The 21,852-nt window shown below is 38.2% G+C and overlaps 2 protein-coding genes and 1 pseudogene across 4 annotated transcripts; 1 reads left to right on the top strand and 2 right to left on the bottom strand.

Moving 5' to 3' along the window:
• Positions 1 to 334: 334 nt before the first annotated feature.
• Positions 335 to 8,963, bottom strand: LOC145893888 (E3 ubiquitin-protein ligase XIAP-like). Of its 2 annotated transcripts, XM_082982261.1 has the most exons (18): positions 8,902 to 8,963; positions 8,389 to 8,712; positions 8,190 to 8,322; positions 7,515 to 7,691; positions 6,852 to 6,964; positions 6,415 to 6,458; positions 6,247 to 6,328; positions 6,135 to 6,193; positions 5,618 to 5,700; positions 5,035 to 5,220; positions 4,758 to 4,872; positions 4,524 to 4,677; positions 3,741 to 3,840; positions 2,875 to 3,052; positions 2,664 to 2,776; positions 1,764 to 1,888; positions 1,353 to 1,382; positions 335 to 1,208 (listed from the first exon to the last, which is right to left on the bottom strand). In XM_082982261.1, exons 1-18 carry the CDS (start codon positions 8,951 to 8,953, stop codon positions 1,015 to 1,017), a joined length of 2,262 nt encoding a protein of 753 aa, XP_082838387.1. In that variant the 5' UTR covers positions 8,954 to 8,963; the 3' UTR covers positions 335 to 1,014. The 2 variants fall into 2 exon arrangements, with proteins under 2 accessions (XP_082838387.1, XP_082838386.1); XM_082982260.1 differs by having other exon boundaries at positions 8,190 to 8,712.
• A 5,744-nt stretch (positions 8,964 to 14,707) lies between these two features.
• On the top strand, positions 14,708 to 15,703 carry LOC145895925 (uncharacterized; annotated as a pseudogene).
• Positions 15,704 to 17,201: 1,498 nt separating this feature from the next.
• On the bottom strand, positions 17,202 to 19,946 carry LOC145894887 (uncharacterized). Of its 2 annotated transcripts, XR_014401580.1 has the most exons (6): positions 18,990 to 19,946; positions 18,782 to 18,937; positions 18,333 to 18,541; positions 18,171 to 18,252; positions 17,525 to 17,588; positions 17,202 to 17,333 (listed from the first exon to the last, which is right to left on the bottom strand). XR_014401580.1 is itself a non-coding variant. In XM_082983555.1 (4 exons), exons 1-4 carry the CDS (start codon positions 19,049 to 19,051, stop codon positions 18,188 to 18,190), a joined length of 492 nt encoding a protein of 163 aa, XP_082839681.1. In that variant the 5' UTR covers positions 19,052 to 19,946; the 3' UTR covers positions 17,941 to 18,187. The 2 variants fall into 2 exon arrangements, 1 of the variants encoding a protein (XP_082839681.1); XM_082983555.1 differs by lacking the exons at positions 17,202 to 17,333; positions 17,525 to 17,588 and having other exon boundaries at positions 17,941 to 18,252.
• Between the last annotated feature and the right edge of the window lie 1,906 nt (positions 19,947 to 21,852).

Below are 21,852 nucleotides of genomic sequence, written 5' to 3'. Positions count from 1 at the left end.
AACCTAATGATTTCCATAATATTTCTGCTTGCATAACTTCTGAACGTTTCAACTTTCTGCAATTTCTTCTGCAAACTAACTTTTAGCTCGAAGCTTTGTATTGAAAAAGCTCTTTCTGGTGAGGTTTGGCGCTTCTTGGAAAAGTGATGCTTAACTTTGTTTTGAACCACGATGTCGGTGCAAGTGCCAACGTAGGAGGGTCTAATGCCATGTGATTCATGCATAGTTTCTTCTTAACATTATCTACTATTGTCAACGCTTCTAAGAGCAATTTGTTCCATATTTCTGTATATTGCAGCTGCTTGAAAACGACTTCCACGATTGTAATGTTTCGTCCACTTTTATTGACAAGCGACGACGAGTGGTTATATCGATATTAGGCGCACCCACATACACTGTACCCTGCATTACTGGTTGGGTAACTTGCGATCGCTCTCAATGCTTCGACATACATGTATATATATGTGCGTGTTTACGTCCTACTTTATGCCAAAATGTTCTTATTGGAAAAACATCTAATGACGCGAAAATGTCTTGAATCAGTTTAATTCAAATACCATTTTCTTTGATTAAAAATCTCCCTGTTGTTTATGAGATTTCCTTTTACGTCCACTTTTCCAAAGTTAATTGATTGATTTGAGAGAAGATGAACGATCGGCAAAACCACCAGTAATCTGCAGTAGTAAGCTAAATGTAAACAAATGCGAACGTCTTGCCCCGTTTTTATACAAGGTTTCACATATACGTAACAAAGTATGAATTTCAATCCCGCTACTTTGCGGTAAAAACGGATGCATCCCAACATCCACGAGTATTATACACACGATACTCTATGTACAAGCGGCGCATATCGGCCACGACTGTAAGCATTTACTATACATTGGGGCTCAACGTTCGCAGTTTACTCCACCCATAAGTTTAGCGCGAACCAACCTTGCACCCGCAAAACTGGGGATTCTCAACGCCCAGTTTTGCCTGTACCAAGGTTCGTAAGACGCAAGAAAGGTGGCCAGCTTATGTGATGTAGGCGCGGATCGTGTTTTCCACTCGTCTGTTGCATAAAGGGCATCTTTGAGGGTTACAGCTTGAGCAGCTGCTCAAATGACCGCAAGGGACAATCACCAGATCTGAGGGATTCGATTTGCAAATTCTACAAAGCCGTTCCGCTTGTAGTTCCTCGATGCGATCTTGCATGGATGGCGACATTTCTGTAACGTAAGTTTAACGTGGTCAGAAGGGTTAATGTACAAAAGAGTTTTTTGACATTTTGGTGCGATGCCATACAACAAATTAGGAACATAAATTTGTTTGAGTTAAACTTGACAAACTTTGTATATGATAAGTTGCATTACCTTCGTTTGTGCAATCCTGAGCGTTGTTTTCTGTAAAAAGTGAAAACAACAACATGATATTCTGTTACGTCACACAAATCGCCAAACAAATAAAAGCACAATAAAAGGGGTCAATCGTACTTTTCCTATCTTTAATATAGCTAATAAAGGTTTAGGTTAAGGTTGAGGATTAACTGGGCGCCTTTGTTTCGTAACGAGACTAAACTTTTTACGATTCAGTGCCTTCCACAATACCACGGAAACCTGTAAACGTCGCCTGAGGTAATTTTACCTGTTGTTATCCAGGCAGACAGTTTTAATCGTGCGCTTTCTGACAAAATTGATGTTTCTGACCAATCATTATTTGTATTTATTTTGTTGCAAAATAAATAAAACTATTTGGGTGTTTTTTTTTGCCAAACAGGCGATTACCTGAAGATCCGTAAATTGCCTCCATCTCGTCTTCAGCTTCGTTTTCTGAAGCGTTACTGTCTTCCTGCATGACGTCATCGAGGAGATCAGCGACTCTGGTGTACATTTCGTCATGATGGACACGCCTACAACAAATAAGATAACTTACTATACCATACCTTGGATGAAATCTGCAAATTGTCGAACAGAAATCACGCTTTGTTGACCATGCTGGCTTTGTTGTCCAAGAAAACATTCAAGCATCAATTTGTTAAACCACGCCCAGAATTGAATTTCAGAGGTGTTTTGTTTGTGAGGTTGTTACACGAAATTGACTTTTTTTGCAGAATCCGAAAGCGAAAGTGCTTGATGCCGATTTGTTGACCAAAACGATCTGTGGTTGCTATACCTACTGTAGGTATTATATTGATATATTGTGCTTCTGTTGAAGTTGTATTATTTGCCATATAATAAATCGAGGTTCACCTTAAGTGAAAAATGTCTAAGTTTGTTTTCTGTGACAACAAACGCCAGAGAGAACACAATACCACGGTTGTGTAGTGTTTGGTTAGCTATTGATTTGATACGTGATAGGGCACGCGAAAATATGATCCAGTTGCGCCATCCGACCACACAGTTACACCCAATTCCGTAAATACCATCGACTTTGAATGCATGTACATATACATAGTGCAGTATTTTAATCTTCAAAGTGGGATTCAGATTGCTGCACCACAGAGGAAGTATTGGGCGTTTGGGGTTTGGCAAAATAAAGGCGTGGTGGCTCTGATTGTGCCTTTGAATAATTCAGTCGTAATGGATATCACGAAAAAATAAGGTTGGTAAAAAGATACTTTGTTCATCATAAACTTGTTAGAACGATAGTTACCACGCACGCATGTATATTTCAACTTTACCAACGTTTTAATAAGTCTTCTTATAATTCGACGATCGAATCCCATTTCAACTGCAGCTTGTGCAACATCCGACTGCATCAACTCTTCCAAACGTTGCTCCTCTCTTCTTAAGTTTTCCTGTGCAGAAAAATTCATCAAATAAAGTCTGGTTATACGTGGGAAAAGGTATATTGTCTTCTTTCTCTCCACTGTAGGATTTACAAAGCACCCAATACCTGAGGGTCAACTATTTGAACTGGACTGTTGGATCTCCCATCAGAAAGTCCTCTGCTACTCTGATCCGGTGGAGGAACATCAAATCCTCCGCGCAGGAGTGGACGCGGGAGGTTGGGGAACATTGAAACCATTCGATGGACGAAATCCGGACCTTTCTTTTGGAGCAAAAACTCGCATCTATGAATAACGTAATGTTGCTTGAATTAAACTAAAACTTTTCCAGTTGTTTTCACAGGGGGAAAATGCATTGTACTGGAGTTCTCAAGCAAATGTAGTTTCTTAGGAACAGTCGGACTCACTGTTTAAAAATTTATCTCGTCATGTTATTAAATAAAGTGTTTTAACGTAGAAAATGTCTAATACAGAAGAATACATGCATTTCAGCCATACCTTGTGAGTCATAGTGTTATATATAAATATTTAACGAGTTATTAAGTTTTAAATATGCAGAATTTTTACACCATTGTAGTGTGAACTTTTCGTCTACGTCGGCTCATTCGTATTAATTTACCTAGTGTTGCGCTACACCAAATGTCCAGTAAGATTAACAGACATTGCTTTTAAAGTAGATTGAAACGTTAACTAAGCCATATGCTTTTAACACTAATGTGTAATTTTTGCAACGGCGTGTTGAGCAAATCGCCAATTTCCTGGTGAATCCCCATCTTTGTTCATTTCGGGACGTGAAAAGGCGGGGATGCTCCAGACGAAAATGCCCGGGGAAAATCAAATGCAATCTTATATGCAGATTAACAGCAGATTAAATGCGCGACGCTGCAAAGGTTTATGGCGAAACGTCGACAAAAATATTGAAATCGTGTTTTTCGTCTGACAAACACAGAACTATAATGCAAAATAAACTCACGTTGGGAACCACTTCGCGTGCTCGGTCCACGGTTCGTCTTCTGGCTCAAAGTTCTGCAAACCTCCATTGCAATACCAACATTTTACTCGATCTCGTTCCCCTGCGAACATTTGATAATGAAAGTGTTTCCATAATACATGTGTGGGATGTCGAAACTTCCTCCAATGTACTTTCAGTTTGGGAGTGGGTTTATTTATACTTGAAACAGGAAATGAAAGTGTTTCCCAAACAAATATCCGATGATTGCGCTTCGTTTGCGTGGTAAAATTACTTTCCGTTCCTTTAATGTTGAAATATCCATTTCCTCACGATATGTTTGCGCAACACACAACAATACGAACCATCTAATTAACATTTTGTTCGCTAAGAATATGCATTTCTACGTTTTTTCTAAAGCTAGGATTGCATTCACAAACAACCTTTCTTCGGACAGATGGTTGTGTGTATATTTGGCGTATCCCAATGACAGGGCAAGGTGAAGGTTGTACAAATATTATTGAAAGGAAGTACAATTAAAGGAAACAGACGCGACGATTGACGCAAACCCGAGATTTTGTTCGGTTTATATCGTTTGCCTCATTTTCCACTGATGCATTATTCCCCTTGTGCACACAATAACCACATAATAACAAGCAAACGCAACACAAAAGTATGTGTGCATGGGTCTGTGTAACTTCTTACCCAACAAGAATACGAAGCACCAATTTAACTGACTCTAATCATTAGTAAATAGCATATGTTTAAACAAACCATTAACCTTCTTTTCCTGTCCAAAAGACTTACCCAAGTAAAAGAATCCGGCTCTTGCAATTTGTCTTGGTGTTGCGTTGATGTTGTTTATTTCCCAACGTCTATCGAAGGTTTGAAGTCTTGCATCTACATTTCTCATGTGAGGACTTACGGGATAACGACATTGGAACATATTTTCAAGGTCACTCTGTAACATATTAAGGTATATTATTGCAAGTCGCACTTTCAGCGCTAAATGTAATAGCAATTAAAGTTTTGAATCCATACTCGTTCGTTCTCCGATGGATCTGGAGGTTCATGAAACACAATTTGATGTTGGGGTGCTGCAGATCTTTCTGCTTGACTGAGAGGAACATTTCGTTGTTCGGCGCCTTGGACCAATCTATAATATAATGAAACATATGGTTATCTACAGCAGGTGGTGCGAGAGTGACTTATATATGTTTAAATAAATTAGGGATTTTATTTGGAAGTCTTATTGGGAGCAGATACCCAAGTTTAACGTTCTAATTTCAATAACAGAGGTACATGTTTCTGTATCTACCTGCAGTGCGGAAAATGTCTCCTGTGTTCGTTGTTGACAACATCACCGTAATTCCAATTTCTCAAAACACCAGCACAAGAGAAACATTGAACTCGATCGAGGTTTCCAAGATAGAAGAAACCGGATCTTGCAAGATCGTTCGGACTCACTGTCGGTCTTTCTGACGGCCAGTGCTCGTAGGTTCGTCTGTGTTCAAATATGCAAATGTTTCGCAATATGGAAAAGCACTTTTTGAACAAACCAGGAGACATTGGTTTTCAATTTTGCTGGTATCAGTAAATGAATAGTAGCAAAAAGTTGATGAGGTATCGCAACCGTATACTGGAGGGAAGTCGCATAGCACCCTGTCTCATTTTTCGGTTGCAGTTCACTTGACCAAAAATACCAAAAAGAGGAACTGAGGTATGTAACGTTCAGAAGTGCATTTTGTTCAACAGTCATGGCGCAATGAAACCGAAACCACCACTGACGTTTTGGCGTCTGGGGAAATTCTGCGTGTGGGCCTTTACCAATTTACATATGCGTACATTACACTGATATACAGATGTATGTGTGGGATTGGTTTACATAAATAAATACTCACTGTCTTTCAGTCTCTTTCCTTAAGTCGAGATTCTTTAGGAAATTCTCGTGATATGCTGATGGAATGGTGGCGAATTCAATGCTCTGTAAATAGCATTAACGCTTTGTATATAAATAAGGATGCGGAGGCGAAGCTCTGAATAAAGCCTGTGGTCCCAAAAGATTTGGTAAGCCCGCATTTTGTTCTTTTAAGGAAATGTTATGACCAGACAAGGCTCGTCAAAAAGGTTAACTTGTAAGGTCAAGTACCGCTTTTGCCAAATTACAAAATCTTTTTACAAACTACAAAAGTTTATTCTATTTTTATGTTAAATATTGTTTAGGCGATAAATTTCAAAACAATGAGAGCAAGATATATGATCAACGTACACTTTTGTTGACACGGCTATAGCGTTACCATCGCCTATTGTGTGTTTTCCGTGACAATCAACACATGATGAAACACCGAAACCATGATCAATGGAAACGAAATTAACAGTAAAAAGTTTGACGAGGCAGTACATGTTCAATAAACTTACGCAAATTGAATTCGCTGCTTCTGTAGGTTTGGAGATGTATTTTGCTGTCTGCATGGGCCCTAAGTAAGTACTTTTTAGGAATTTATTCTTAAAATAGGATTGAAACGTTTACCTCCAGTGTGTCGTTGATTTTGACGGTGGGCGACATCAATTGGTGCTCCATCACTTACATCTTCCATTAAGTCAGGCTGCAACTAAAATCACAAACATACCAATTTGGTAACAGTAAATTTTGCGGTACGGATTTTGGGCAAAGAAAACATAGGCAATGGACACATACCGAGCTTTGGGGTCTTTGCCACAACCGAGCCACAGTATCAGAACCTACAAGCAAGATATTGCAACATTAGACCGTAGTATATGATAAAACTGTTACGTTTACATATAGTATGTAGAGCGTTTGAATTGTTTGCATAAATAACTTATTAATTATAGCACCGCAGCTATTTTAAAGTTAGCATAGGGTAAGCAGCTTATCTTATAATACATTGCACCATAGAGTTCCTATTAGTAGTTTGTAGAGCGTCTACGCAAATAATTAATTATTTATAGCACCGCAGTTGTTTTAAAGTTTGTATTGGATAATCAGCTTATCTTTAATACATTGCACCGTAGAGATGCTACTATTAGTACACGTATAGTGCACGTCTAAATTGGTTGGTTCCGCTCTAACTCGTATGAGGAAAATGCAGTTTGGCATTTACGTGCAGAACTTACCGACTTCGATATTACCGGAATTTTGACCTTTTATGAACAAACAATCGTTTCTGTGCCATTTCGAACTTTTAACGTCATCACCATACACCCAGTTTTCAACACAAAGTCCACAACTGTAGTAAAATAACAACAAAATCAAGAGGAATTGGTAATATTGACCAAACTTTACCAATTACAAGTCAACCTGTATTTCGCCACATTCACCGTATTTATTTAAAATAGTGTTTATTTGCCAGAAATAAGCCACGATGAACATTCCATACAAATAGTAAGATATAAAAGCTTACAAAGGTCTGAATTCGTATTTCCGATAGCTGGATTACATATATAAGCTAAACAAATTATTTCCATGACGTGTTTGCTAAATGCAAACTGCTGCAACAAAAGCCACGATCTGCAGACATGCTACTGCATGTGACACTTTAAAGTCCAAACATTACGGTCAAGTTACGCCAGGATTTCGCAACGTTATTTCCCTAAAGCTGACGTTGCAAATTGCCTCATCAAATTTTACAGCGATATTAAGCACTATTAGTTTGTTGCAACAATTTAGCGTGCTTACTCCATCGCCTGTCTGGAACCTTTAACCTACTGGGTTTTAAAATGCCGCTTAAGTGTTTGCAGATTGCAAAATAGAAAATATCCATAAAAAAGCAACAGAACCTGAAACACTTGACTCTATCTTTAAAACCGGTGTAGTAAAATCCCGATGAAGCCAGTAGTCTCGGGTTGGCAGGAATGTGTTCTGGATATTTAATGAACGTCGAAAGTCTGTAGGACTCACTTTCCGGGTTGCCAGGTGGAATGTAAATGCTTCTTTGTCCTGGCGGGTCACGTGCTCTGGTTTAAATGTAAACAAACAAAATATTGGTTGATGAGCGACTTCGTCAGGTCGTGGTTGTTGTTCTGCAATTGAATAAGCGGTACCAGAAAAACAGACAAAAAAGTTTGCAGTGAAACTTTGTTTTATTGCAAGTTTGGATCTTGTCATTTCGACATATCTCTGTGGATAGAAGAATAGCTGTGTTTTGTTTGAACTGCAAAGAGGCGCCCCTGGGCCGATAAAGATGTTTGTCTAGCTATGGTGTTGACCTGCGAACGAAACGAGAGAAGCGAGTGAAAAAGGCTCTCTCGCCTTTCTCGGTACCCAGTATAAAACGTGACTGGATATAATCGCTTACAAACGTTTCCCGAAGCATAGCGAAGCGAAGGATGTCTCCTTTAAAGGAAGCTAAACAGATGTTGCGTAATCCCCTTATATACATAGAGTTTATTTGTATGCAACTAATATTGTAAACTGAAATAGCCCTTTATTTTTTACCAGTTTACTAAACAAACCTGTCGTAAATTGCTCCATCGTGAGAAATCAAGTCCAATCCACTTTCGGCATAACTTGAAAATGTGCTTCTCGTCGTTGTTTGTTGGGGTTTACATGAAATATGTGATGTTGGAGTTGCAGGGTTTGCGATATCTGAAAGTTTGAAGAAACGTGTTGTGGATATCATAACAAATAATCCAACAATTTTTATTACTTTACCATTGAATTTGTCACCGAGAATATCTTGAAGTATTTCGAGTTTTGTTGAATACCAATTTCTTCCATGTTCCGCCAAACCAAGTTTCATTAAAACGTCATTGTTTAGAATATACACTAACGTAAATGCCACCATTCTGTCTCGATTTGTATCTGAAAATGTCATTTCTTCGAACTCGCCAAGGGAAAGACATTCTGCAGCGTAATACGAGGCCAGAATTATTTGCAATTTTTCTTCACTTCGGTTTTCAAAAGCTCGTTGTAACGAAGATTTGTCCCATTTCTTGGAAAGGAGTGTGTTTATATTCTCTCTCAGCTGTGCAGTGGCTAATAAGTAAAATAATTCGTTATTTTCTTTGAGATCGATTAACGTCTTGCATGTATTCGTGCAGTAACGGTTTTATTCTTGGCAATCTGTCATGTTTTCGCATTCGTTAACTTATGTATTTTGGTAATATTTGGGTTAGATGTTGTTCAGAAAACGTAACCAACGAAACTAAACACAGTTTGACTCACCAAAATGGTTGTTGTTATGCAAAAGGTCATAACGATTACGGTAATTCCTCATTACTTTGCTAGTGTTGGTATCTGCGGAAACACAAAACCCGAGCTGCTTGGGGGTCGATAAACCGTATTTCTAAAATGCACATTGGCGCTAATGCAGCTAATAAAAATATTGAAGCTTAGCGTCAATGGCGCCAGTAGTATTTGCTCTCTATAGCGTCATTAGCACCATCAGCATCAATAGCGCATTAAGCGCCAAGGTAGGAACACCCTCTGGCTCGTCTGGGGAAACCCCCTAAAGTTTATATTCTTCTGATACTTTTATTTCAGACAAATAAGTTGTCACGAGACTCAGCAGCTTCAACTCGACATCGTTCAGCAGGTTCTCCGTTATTAGTATCCTCATCCCGACAGGGAAACACGATAAAAAAAACCTGGGGAAACACCATGGTATTCGAAAACCGGTAGTTGCACAATGTAGCGCGTTTGGCGTCAGGCGTCAGGCGGCAAATTGCGTAATTAATTGCTATTATTGGCTTTTTGTTTAACATACAGTATTAGACTATGTACAAGTTATGAGCCATAATGAGCTGCAGACAGTTGTGTGCGCTCTATCGGCCTCTTAGATCTTATCAGTGCATCGAAACAATGCGCACAATTATGTACAGATTAGTATTAGTTTGTTATTTGCCAATCCTTACAAATGTTCAGGGATCCCTCTCTGTGTTCTAATAGTTGATGTTTCACAATCACTTGCTAATCATATAACTTAGTGTGAAAGACCTACAGTAATCCCCAAAAGATGTATGTTGATTGTTCAAGTAACGTTATTAGGTGCACTTGGGCCGCGCCCGGTCTTGCAATTCAATTCTAAGACCGTTTGTAAGTAATCGAAATGTATGTGTGTACACGAAAGAGAAATATGACCAGCCCAAAAGTGCATAATCATATTACTTTGTGAAAGATCTACAGAAATCCCGAAAAGATGTATGTTGATTGTTCAGGTAACGTTAATATGCAGTTTCAATTCAATTCTAAGACCGTTTGTAAGTGATCAAAACGTTAGTGTGTACACGAAAGAGAAATATGACCAACCCAAAGGTGAATGGTGTTGCTTTTAAACTGACTGAGACTAGCACGATAATACCATCACCACACCACTTTACTGTGGTTTTACATTAGCATACAAGTTTGTTCAAATCTTTGTCGAATCATTCAAGTTTTAATTAATTATTCGCTAAATATAATAAACCCGGAAAGGCCACACCTGTTCAACCTATTTTCACGTGCTTCGGAGCATTGCATTAACTATGTTCATATGTGATGAACCGTTCACACTTATGCGCACGCAACGGTTATTTTTCAACGGTGGCACCCCCGCAATAGTGTTGAAACAATTATTGCTTCTGTATGTGTGAAGCAGTAATTGTTTTCAACACATTTGCGAGGTGTAAAGTTCTCCCACGCGAAATGGTGCAACCTCCTGTATCAATCACCGTATGTGCAATACAAAGTGCGGATGCCATCACCTCACTTGACGTTTCCCTTGCCCTCGAGGCGGGTTATAATTCCCAGTTGTACTTTGACAAGTAATATGATTTGGTTTTCAAGTTGTAGCTGTAGCTTTACTTTTCTACCCATTTTCGTAACCGACATATTACTGACTATCACAATCCACTGACAAGTTTTTGTTATCGCTACATCTGTATCAATCCGTAGGAAAGCATGCGGCCATGCGATATTACTACTTATAACTGTGGATTGCAGTCGATGACACAGGATGGTTGCTCGGTATTATTATTCAGATGGACGGCTTAGGGTCTACAACGTATGTACTAGGTACATAGTTGATAAAAATAAGAGAAAAAGGTCCACAACAGAACTGTGTAAAAATCCATCGTACAAGCCCTGGAAATTACTTATTACGCATAAAACCGCCTTTTGTTGTCAACTATTAGTTTCTTGCTTGTTGATTGGGCATATATCCATGCGTTCCAAACAACGTGTAAAAGAAGAGGTCCAAAGAATCACACAATGCTTACTAAGCCCATGACAACAACTTCGTTCTAGTTCATTAAGATTACTGCTGGGGCCAAAATATACATATTTTTTTGGGGGGTTAGGTGTTTGTGGGACGATTTTGTAAACATCAAGTTCGGTTACCTTCATTACCTTCATCAAAAATACATCATTAAGTGCGCAATGTAATAATCCACAAACACATATTAGGGAAATGTGGAAGTTTAATGTAAATAACTTGTTCTGTCCAAACCGTGTAAATTTAGCTTGTCATAAATCGTGTAAACACAGTCCAGGTCAATCCAAAACATGCGTTAAACCATTTATATTAACATGAATTAAATAAATTATCGAAAGATACAAATCTCATAATATCCACAAGTCGCAAACATTTTTTTCCTTTATCGTCTTGACGACCGCCTAATAATGATATTCAAACATCGCAAATATCGATAAACATAAACTGATCAAAAACGCCGCTACAGCGACATCTAGTGTACATTTTTTTTTAAACAATGACCGCCCGGGGTGCGCTACCTTCCCAAATAAAACGGTTCAAAAACAGAGCCCAACTTATATACAAAGATGAGGAACTTATCGAACTGAACTTTTCTTCGTCACTAAAAAAAGCGAACATAGTAATGAATCTTTGGGCGACCAGAGGATTAACTCTTCTCGGTAACATAACGATAGCCAAGAGTCTCATTATACCCCTAATGACGTATAAGCTGTGCGTTCTACCAGTGATCAACCTAAAAAATGTATTTGTAAAATCGACCGAGCCTTATCTTGGGAAGGAACTAAAAGAGTTACTCTATGTAAAAGCTGATACATAATGAGAACTATATATGTTGGTTCTAAAATTTAAAGCGCTTAGGGAACTATTTTGCGAGGAAACACAAAATGTAACTAGTCTTCAAACTCCATTCTTACACCAAGACAGATTGGAGGCACTCTTTAATTCGACGGTCGGCCCATCTAGTACAATTTTGAAGAGCCCCTTATGCTGTGGGGAATATTTGAAATATGATGCTCTACAAAATTTACTACAAAATTTGGTCTTGACCCAACTACAGTAGATTTTAGTTTCTCAAGCTACTCAAATTATTTCGAAAGTAAAAGCTCAAAGAAACATTTCTGCTGCTTGGAATTAAAAAATAAAAACACAGCTCATAGTAGTGTATGGCACAGAAGCATTTCTGAATCAAATCATGTGTATTTTGTGAAGAAAACGACCACACAGATTACATACAAACGATATAGAACTTTTAAAGACAGATGCGCAATGAATTTGCAACTGTGAATACGTTAATAATCTCCAGTATGCCGATGCCACCAGCGAAACACTGACAGACGTAATATAAGACTTGCATTGGTTGAATTGTGTTAAACGCGCAGATAATAAAATCTGATTTATGCCGCTAAGGCGACATGTGGCGTATAATCTACTTCAAAACGATTGCCACGCGTAGCGTTGTAACCTCGCACGCTAAATGGAACAAAACCTGATAGGGGTTCGTGGCCAGGATATCTTGCGGTTTGGTTAAAAGTCGCATTCTAACAATATTAATATACGGCGTGTCAATTAATAGGCCGCAATTATTTGTGTCTTTCTGTCGGTTTATTTCCCACACTTGGTAAGTTGTTAAATTTAAAAAAAATGCACACAAATTAGTGATGACCTTGTACGTGTTGTATTTCGTCATGGAATTACCGAAAAAAAAGTTGGTTGTCTCGCAAAATATCTCAAGTGTCATATTCGATCTAACAACTGGTTTTTGTCAAATAATTTATTGAAATTCAAAAACAAAACAAGAATTTTAAAATTGAAATTCAAAAACAAATTTGTTGTATATGAAACTCAGGGAATGTTTACATGGTGGTTGTATGAAGGTCACAAAATGTGTCAAAAATATATTAGAGGAAAGAAGTTTCAGAACTGGAAAAAGAAGCGGAGAAAAACGAAATACAATGCGACGAAACAAATACAAATAGCTGAATTTCTTATTAAAAATCTGAGAAGAAAGCAAGAAAAGAAGCGTTAAACGCCAATAGCACATTTTATCGAAAGTAAAAAGTTTTTTGCAAAATTGGGCCAAAAAACTGAAAAACTGAAAAATAAAGTTTCGGTAATTTTTGCATGACTCGAATTTGGATCTTTTATATGGTGCATGTCCATAGCGCCCTCTATATGTCCATAGCGCATAGCGCCCTCTATAACAGGCCTGGACACCGGGGTTAGCACACTTACACCTAACTTGAAAGTCGGACGCAGATTCGACGTAAGCCTGGTTTGTGCGTTCACAAAGGCTATTGTCGTGCGTCGGTGCATCAGTGCTGCTGATGATTTCTACTAGCTGAGTTTGTACTTCGCTGTGTGGGCACTTTTGGCATTATTTGCTGCATAACACATTGGAATTTTTGTAAATAAAATTAATCGTTCAGTGAAGAAGTTAAATAAGTCCAAAATAAATTTAAAAAAATGTGTTAAATGCTGCAATTAACATTTTTATGCGCAACTGGTATGCAGTGCCTTAACAATAACTTGCTTTGTTGCATAAAATCGCTGAGGACGCAGTGCTGTATGTGTAGAAGAAGTAATGTCTTAAAATTAAACTTACGAACGAATCCGGTTAAGCGTGTGTTTTTTTTATTTTTTAAGAAAACACGGTTAATCTCGTATAATGCCATTACTTTAAAAGCTATTCCGTTTCCAGCTTATTTTAGCTTCTTCTGCTAATTTATAAACTTTCTGTAAAAGTATGTTCTTGTGGAAAAAGCCTTTAGATTTGTCAGGAATATCCTCAGAAATCATGAAATACCTCGGCATTGGCACACAATGCCGAAACGACCGACAGACTATAACTTTTTCCGCAAAAATGCATGTTATTTCTAGCACGAAATCCGTTGGATGTGGAGAAAAACTTGCATCAACATTTAAGAACATTACCGAAAGATTATTGCCTTATATAGGTAAACCAGCCAACACAAAACATAAAGAATATGTTACAAGCAGAACGCTTCTCAAACTCTACCTAAAAAATAAGCAGATACCAGCTGCCCTCTGCTTTGCAATCCTACACGTGTACAGTTTTACCAGTTGCGCATAAAAATGTTAATTGCAGCATTTACCACTTTTTTTGATTTCTTTGACTTATTTAACTTCTTCACTGAACGATTAATTTTATTTACAAATATTCCAATGTGTTATGCAGCAAATAATGCCCAAAGTGCCCACACAGCGATGTATAAACTCAGCTAGTAGAAATCATCAGCAGCACTGATGCACCGACGCACGACAATAGCCTTTGTAAACGCACAAACCAGGCTTACGTCGAATCTGCGTCCGACTTTCAAGTTAGGTGTAAGTGTGCTAACCGGACACCGGTCGCGCTCGTTTCAAAACTGGAGGCGGATGTGTTTCAACTGGTTTCTGCGGTCGTGCGGGACTTGTAGACAGTTTTTGGCGTGTTATTGCTCGGATAATCACATGAAATAGTTTTTGCTGTGTTATTGATAGGTTAATGCGTGTGAAACGTAGGAATGTATGAAAATTACGCTAATTTTGAGTTAGCGGACGTTTGCGAGACTCGTCCAGCAAGGTCAAAAAGTTGTGTTTGTGTACATTTAGGTCCCTGTTGGGCTTTCAGAAGTTTGTGCTAAGTTTGTTTATATTAATTATTGCAAAAGAGGTCAGCTGCCTATTTAAACATTTTTGTTTATAGATTATTATGATAATTAAACATGCCAATATTTCCAGTGCACTTAGTGTTCGAATAGAAACAGTAGATGAGAAATTATGGACACCATCACACAGTCAGGTTCTGGTTAGGATGATGGCTGAATGGGTAGATGTTCATCTATGATATTATTGTCACTGTTTCAAAATATCATGTTGAATCACTATTCCTTCAGAAACTTGCATTCATGGGAAATATTTAATAATATCAATACATGTATAACATACATGAAAATTATATGTATGCAGGATTTATTAAAAAAAACATTGGTAGAAAGTGTTGTAGAAGTGGATATGATGCAGGAGATAAAACTACAGTTTTTCGTTTACCAAGAGATAGAGCAGAGAGGTTGAGATGGCTACATGCTATAGCAAGGGACAATATTCCAGACAAACCAGACATTGATGTATGTGAAAGACACTGGCTGCAAGGTTATGAAAAAGTTTTGTCCTATGGCAGGTACTGCCCAGTATTTGCATGTGTCCCTAAAAGTTTATTCCAACCACCACCAGCATACCTAGAACCACAAAAAAGCCATGTCAGGCCAAAGAAATGCTGTAGTTGATGAACTCGATGAATTCACAAAACAGGACAAATTACCTGGTGACATGAATGATTTGGTTGAAGCTTTAAACGTACATTCCTTTTCTGTTTCTACAATTTCATTTGAAAGTGATGATTCTCTCACTATTCAGTCAAAAAAATTTGTAGCCGGCATACCTTTGTTTGTCATCAAAGTTTTCAAGAATTTTGTGCATGGATGTTTCCACCTTGGCATAAAAATTTATATTCCATCTTTGGCTAGCAACAAAATTTTCACATTGGACAGATGGTCAAGAATACAAGAGGCAGTTAATTACCTAAGCAATGTTGAGGAAAGTCATTTAAGCAAAGTTTTCACTGAATACAGAAATTCAATGGCAGCAGTCAGTTGGTAAAATGTGTTTCGCTGAGGCATTTGTCAGAGCATTTGAATATTTTTCTTGAGAACACTATTTAAAGTTGAGGAAAGTGTCTTTAGTTACTCAGTCAAAGCTGAATTATGTTTCTGTGTATCCTCGACCTATTAAGCGCCGAAATGTGCAAACTTGTTTAAGGGTATTTTGTGATGATACTATATTCGCATTGGAAACTCAGTGCAGTCGCTGGTTGTGTGGCAGAAAAAGAATCAGTTGTATTGAAGCGGGTGCTTCGTAACGTGTATTTTTCTGAATGAGCGTCGTTGCCAGAAAACGCTTAATTGTTTCGAGACGCGCAGAAAAAGGCAATACCAAAAGCAAAACTTATCACGCTTCAGTGAATTCAAGGGTGGCATCCGCCACATTACTCCCCCCCAGAAGCGGGATGTTGTTTTTTTGGCGCCCTCTTTTACGAGCTTGCCCAACAGGTACCGGTTTGGAGCAGTCAACAATAGCAGGTTTAAGGCGATCAATCGAAATGGAATGTTCAACACCTGAAATGTTTATCACAAAATACTTTTCGTGACGAGCAGACACTTTAAAAGGACCATCATACGGTGGCGAAAGTGGAGGGCGATATCCATCTTTACGCACGAAAACATATGTGCAATTGCGTAACGAAGGTGGCACAAATACACGAGTTCGACAATGGCGCGACATTGGCTGCGGTAATGTTTGAATCGCACGACGAAGAGTTTGTACAAACTCGGAATACTTGATAGACGTGTCTGCAGCAGCAGGAAAATCCCCAGGATGGGAAATGGTTGAGCCGTAAACGAGTTCCGCGCTTGACGTGGTGAGATCTTCTTTTGGCATGTTACGTATGCCAAGCAGAACCCAGGGCAGCTCGTCAATCCAATTTGGATTAGCCGATCTAGCCATCAGACTGCTTTTGAGTTGAAGGTGAAATCGCTCCACCAATCCGTTAGTCTGTGGGTGGAACGCTGTAGTGCAGTGGTGTTTAATTCCCATGAGCTGGCAAATGTTCTTCCACAATTCAGATGTAAACTGCGGGCCTCTGTCAGACGATATTTCCGTTGGGATCCCGAAGCGGGCAATCCAATGAAATATAAACGCTCTTGCGCAAGTGACGGTTGTCGCATCAGACATTGGAATGGCTTCTGGCCATCGTGTAAAGCGGTCGACGATGGTAAGCAAGTATCTACTTCCTTGTGATGGCGGCAGAGGGCCAACAATATCAATATTAACGTGTATTTTTCTGAATGAGCGTCGTTGCCAGAAAACGCTTAATTGTTTCGAGACGCGCAGAAAAAGGCAATACTAAAAGCAAAACGTATCACGCTTCAGTGAATTCAAGGGTGGCATCCGCCACAGTATCATTTTATGAAATCCAAGCCATGGCGTACATTTCTGGATACATTGTTCGAAAAGATGACTTCAACCTGGATGATACCTACAGTTATTATGAAAAATATGGTTCATATACGCAGCATTTAAACAGAGGTGGCCTCTAAATACCCAATGATATGGCATGTTAATGGTCTGTAGTTTGTTATTTGATGTTTTGACGATTTAAACCAAAAGTCTGCACTCAGCAGTATTTTTGAAATCGTCAGTGACTCCTACATATATAAAATGAAAGCAGATCACTGTGACATACTCAGCAACATCCTTTAAAATGACCTGAGTATTTTGGATCAACATATGCCCTTTTGGGATTTCAACAGCATTTCATTGAAATTTGTAATACTGAAATATTTGTCACCTGTAACAAAAATATTTCTTATATGTAACACTGCAATGTGTAATACTGAAATATTTGTAATATGTATATAACACACTTTTACTGCCTGTCTAATTGACAAATTTACAATCTTTACTATCAAGCAGGTATAATAGAGCTCCTGGCGAAAGGTCATGCTTAGTCAAAAAACCTAATGATCGCAAAGAGATTACCTCATGGGTGCGATTGGAAAATCTCAAATTTTGTAAATCCTTTTTTTTTCATGTCCTGTATGACCTGTATGAAAATTTCTGTGCATTAAACAATGTTTTACCGTTTACAATTTTAGCAAAAAAAATAAACTCAAATAAGTGTGTCTATATATGTGTCTTCATACAAAAGTTTTAGCAGTGAACAAGTTATGCACTACTGCAGTTAGCCTTTTGTCTCGACTTTGTCGATCTGTCCTGCTGTCCTACCTAATACATCACTTCTCAAGGTTTTTTTTGTTAAAGCAGGACAGAGGCTCTTCCTTGAGATCAATATTAGGATTTTGGGACAAAAACAAAAAATAAAATTGAAGAAAGGGACCTAAATGTACACAAACACACCTTTTTGACCTTGCTGGACAAGTCTCGCAAACGCCCGCTAACTGAATGTAAGCGTAAATTTAATATTTTTTTTCGTTTCACACGCAATAACCTATCAATAACACAGCAAAAACTATTTCATGTGATTATCTGAGCAATAACACGCCAAAAACTGTCTACAAGTCCCGCACGACCGTACGAACCAGTTGAAACACATCCGCCTCCAGTTTTGAAACGAGCGCGACCGGTGTCCAGGCCTGTTATAGAGGGCGCTATGTGCATGTCCCACCTGCTAGTGAGTTGGAACTAGTTATACACACACAAGATCCCAGTGTTTGAAAAGTTGTTAGTCGTGGTTTCCAAGGGTGGTTCTATGTATCAAGTAATATCCGTTAGAACCTATGGCCAATATTTAAATGAAACAAGGGCATAAGTTAAAACAGTGACATACTTGGTAAATATACTTGAGATTGTAGTATTGTGCTTGTGTTGCCTAAGATTTCAACGACGATTTTTTTGCCCTCGATTTTGGAATTTCTGAAACTTCTAAACTTAAATTGAAATTCCAATCTTTCTGTATTATTGTCCGAAGTTTCTCTGATGGGATCATCAACTTCAACTTCAGAGCTTGATATTTTAACAGTGAGGGGTTCATTTTTCCTAAAATTTATTTAGACGTTATTGAGAAACTAAAACGTTGACTGTAAAAAATGGCTTAATTGTCTGTGGTTCAACTTTTGGGATTTCCATCCGCAGCTACTCAAAACGTACATAAATCAACATTGGCAAAGAGGACATAAGATCTCGATATCGTATATTTTCAGGACTACCCGAAAACTACATATTGGAGACATTACATGTGTTTCAAATAGAGCAACAAAATAAAGTGATGTATTTTACCGTATTTCAATGGTGCAATTGTAGAAATCCTTGCCATCGTCTTCAGTTTTTTTCAAGTGCGGTTTTAGCAAGAGCATGGAGATAACAAGTTCTTCAGGGCCTTCAAGACGTTCCCTGGCCACCAACAAGACTTGTTTTGTTTCCAAGCACCTATTACTAAACAACAACTAAAATTACTAAACAAGCTGTCACAAACACAGTAACTTACCTTAAGTTGTCGGTCATGTTTTCAAGCTTCTCTGAAGTATAGTAGCCAGCAGGTATAAGCATCAAATAAATTTAAGCAAAACACCTAAACTTGAAGGTTAAATTTACTGTGTACATAAACAAAGGTTTATTGAAACAAGGATTTTCTCACGTAATTACTGATAAAATTAAATACATACATTATTCCAGGCCAGTGCTTTTCAACCACAGTAGGACCAACCGCACTGGGGTGGGTATGAAAATCTTTTGTGTAGATAGCGAACATGGTGCGGATGATGCATTTTTGAACTAAGGTTCAGGTTTGGGCTTCGGGTTAAAAAAATCTGGTTCGGGCAAAATGTTCTGGTTCGTGTTGCATTTTCGGTTTGAGACTGAGATAATTAACCCTGTGTTTGATAATTCATCGGAACAGTTTTTTTTTAATTTACAATCGAAGAAATTTTGAACAGAACACAATATATAATTTATCTACAACAAAAATACCTATAGCAAAATTGCAACAGGCGGTAAACAGGAAATGTATTAATGTGATGTTTCTCACGTGTTCCAAACATTCTATCAGTTTAGAAGTATTTACCGGTCTGTTATTACTCGTTATTTACATACTGCGGTTGCTAAAAATGAAAACTGATTTGATTGGTCGGTCGTACGAAGGAATGTGCGGACAGTCTTTAAAAAGGTTGAAGAGCACTGTTCTGGAAGATGTAAACAGTATAGCAATGGTAGTGGCTATTATTAATCAATAGCGAACGCTTTGCCCGTTTGTGTACACAGATTTTGGAACACATCATTATGACGTAATTGTTACTATCCACGCATTTGCGGTAAAAAGGGTAAGCCAGAAAACGTGAAAGATTTTTCATTTACAATAGTCTATCTCCAAGTTGTTTTTTTACACATTGGGCTCAGCGTTCACAGATTACGCCACCGGCAGATTGTACGCCAACAAACCTGTTAAACCTGCAAAACTGGGGATTCTCAACGCCCAGTTTTGCCTGTTCTAAGGTTCGTAAGACGCAAAAAAGGTGGCCAGCTTACTTTATGTAGGCGCGGATCGTGTTTTCCACTCGTCTGCTGCGTGAAGGGCATCGTGACCGCATGGGACAACCGCAAGATGAGAAGTTCGGCTTGTGGTTCCTGATGCTTGCATGGATGGCGAAGTTTCTGTAAAGTGTGGTAAAAGGGTTTAAGGAGGAAAAGCGTCAAAACATTTGTTACATTTTAAGCTCAAATTGTTGGACCACTAACTGATGAAATCACATTACCTTCGCAATGTCGCATCATTTAGTTTGATGACTAATTATGAGTGATTCACACAGTTGTTTAAGTTCATCTTACAAACTTGAAATTCGTAATTAAACAGGCAAATTTCAATTTCTTTGCTAGTGTTGCATATCAGTGTGTCAAATTACTTGACGTCAATCATCAAGGTCAACTATTATTGCCAAAAACCCATGGTAAAAAAAATATTTATACTTCTCGGTTGACGTAAGTTATTTCATTTGTCATGAATAAATATTTTCGGTGTCGCCATGGACAAACGTAAAATAACAATTCTTTCACTACACGTGAATCGACACATCTCTGATTTTGTTTTCTCTGATAACAAATGTACGGCGAAGCGATGACACCGCGGCTGGGTGAATAACATAATAGGTAACATACAAAAATGATTGCGCTTTGCTTTTTATTCACGCTGCTGAATTACAGTTGCAAGACCGGAATATGTTGTTAAAATCTGGGGTTAAATGACAAATAACGCGTCAAAATCTTCGCATTTTTTGTAATAACCTTGAAATATTAACGAAAATTTCATAGTTCCGACGCCTGAAACTCTGAAAGAGAGAATCAGCAACACCATTACCACAAAAATCAACGCAGAGGTGCTGTCAAGATATGAATAAAAATTTAAAAGTCGAAATTTGTCAATGTTGCTGACATAAATCTGCCCAGAACTGGGCTTTCGCGAGTGGCCCTATATGCTAGACGTACACCCGCAACCCAGTCAATAAATGTCATTGATTTTGTTTTCAAGCTTATGCACAAGAGGCATAATTTTGAACATACCAATTTGTGATGTCCCACTTTAAAACTACTGGGGGTAAAATATATCAACTGTGCCAACCTTTGAAGTCCTCTTGTTATAAAATGAAGTATTTTACATCTGCCACTTTGAAAAGATGCGATCACATCAATTGCGAACAGCGTTATCATCTTCATTAACTGTGATAAAATATAACACTTCTCGCAATTTCTTTTATCAAAAGCGACAAATACCATGTTTAGTGTTACTCAAGCCACCACAAATGGTTACATGAAAAGTAACCGATACTTCACCTGAAACGAATCATAATATAAGTGGTTATTTGGGTTCATGTCTTGTTTTGTTGTTCGAATTTGAGCAATAAACCTGCAGCTTGTTTGTAAACCAAACTACTAAGCATGCGAGTTTATGTGGCTTATAATTCAGCGATGTCCAACCCGCGGCACAATTAAAAGATTTTTGCCCACCTATCTGATTATACAAATGTCAATTTAAATCTCATGCTGCAAAAAAGCTACATACTACAAACAATATTAAGTTCTTGTTATTCAATTCGTTGTAACTTTTACTGCAGTACTTCATACTTTCATTTGCCTAACGTTCACTTGTGACTTCCTGATCGCTTCGATCGAACTTTTTAAAGCGAAAACGGAGCATTCGGTCCCGGGGGAAAGAAACGGGGAAAACCCGGGTACAAATGTACACCCACGCGTCGCTCGCGTGATCAGGAAAATATAAACTCAAGTAAACAAGGCCTTAGCATTGCATTTGCACAGACATTTGACGAGTACCGCGACCAAACTTTAAACTTGTTGACGTT

This window comes from Ascidia mentula, chromosome 3, assembly GCF_947561715.1.
Source record: "Ascidia mentula chromosome 3, kaAscMent1.1, whole genome shotgun sequence".
Taxonomy (NCBI): Eukaryota; Metazoa; Chordata; class Ascidiacea; order Phlebobranchia; family Ascidiidae; genus Ascidia; species Ascidia mentula.
The sequence above is the reverse complement of the archived record's forward strand: the minus strand, read 5'-3'. Positions and strand labels throughout refer to the sequence as shown.

Coding starts and splice junctions, on each gene's coding strand:
- LOC145893888 (XM_082982260.1), bottom strand. CDS start 8,953: ATGAGGAATTACCGTAATCGTTATGACCTTTTGCATAACAACAACCAT. Junction 6,965..7,514: donor GATAGAGTCAAGTGTTTCAG/GTTCTGTTGCTT, acceptor ATTTTACTACAG/TTGTGGACTTTGTGTTGAAA. Junction 4,873..5,034: donor AGACATTTTCCGCACTGCAG/GTAGATACAGAA, acceptor ATTATATTATAG/ATTGGTCCAAGGCGCCGAAC.
- LOC145894887 (XM_082983555.1), bottom strand. CDS start 19,051: ATGCTTATACCTGCTGGCTACTATACTTCAGAGAAGCTTGAAAACATG. Junction 18,938..18,989: donor AACATGACCGACAACTTAAG/GTAAGTTACTGT, acceptor GTTGTTGTTTAG/TAATAGGTGCTTGGAAACAA. Junction 18,542..18,781: donor AATTGCACCATTGAAATACG/GTAAAATACATC, acceptor AATAAATTTTAG/GAAAAATGAACCCCTCACTG.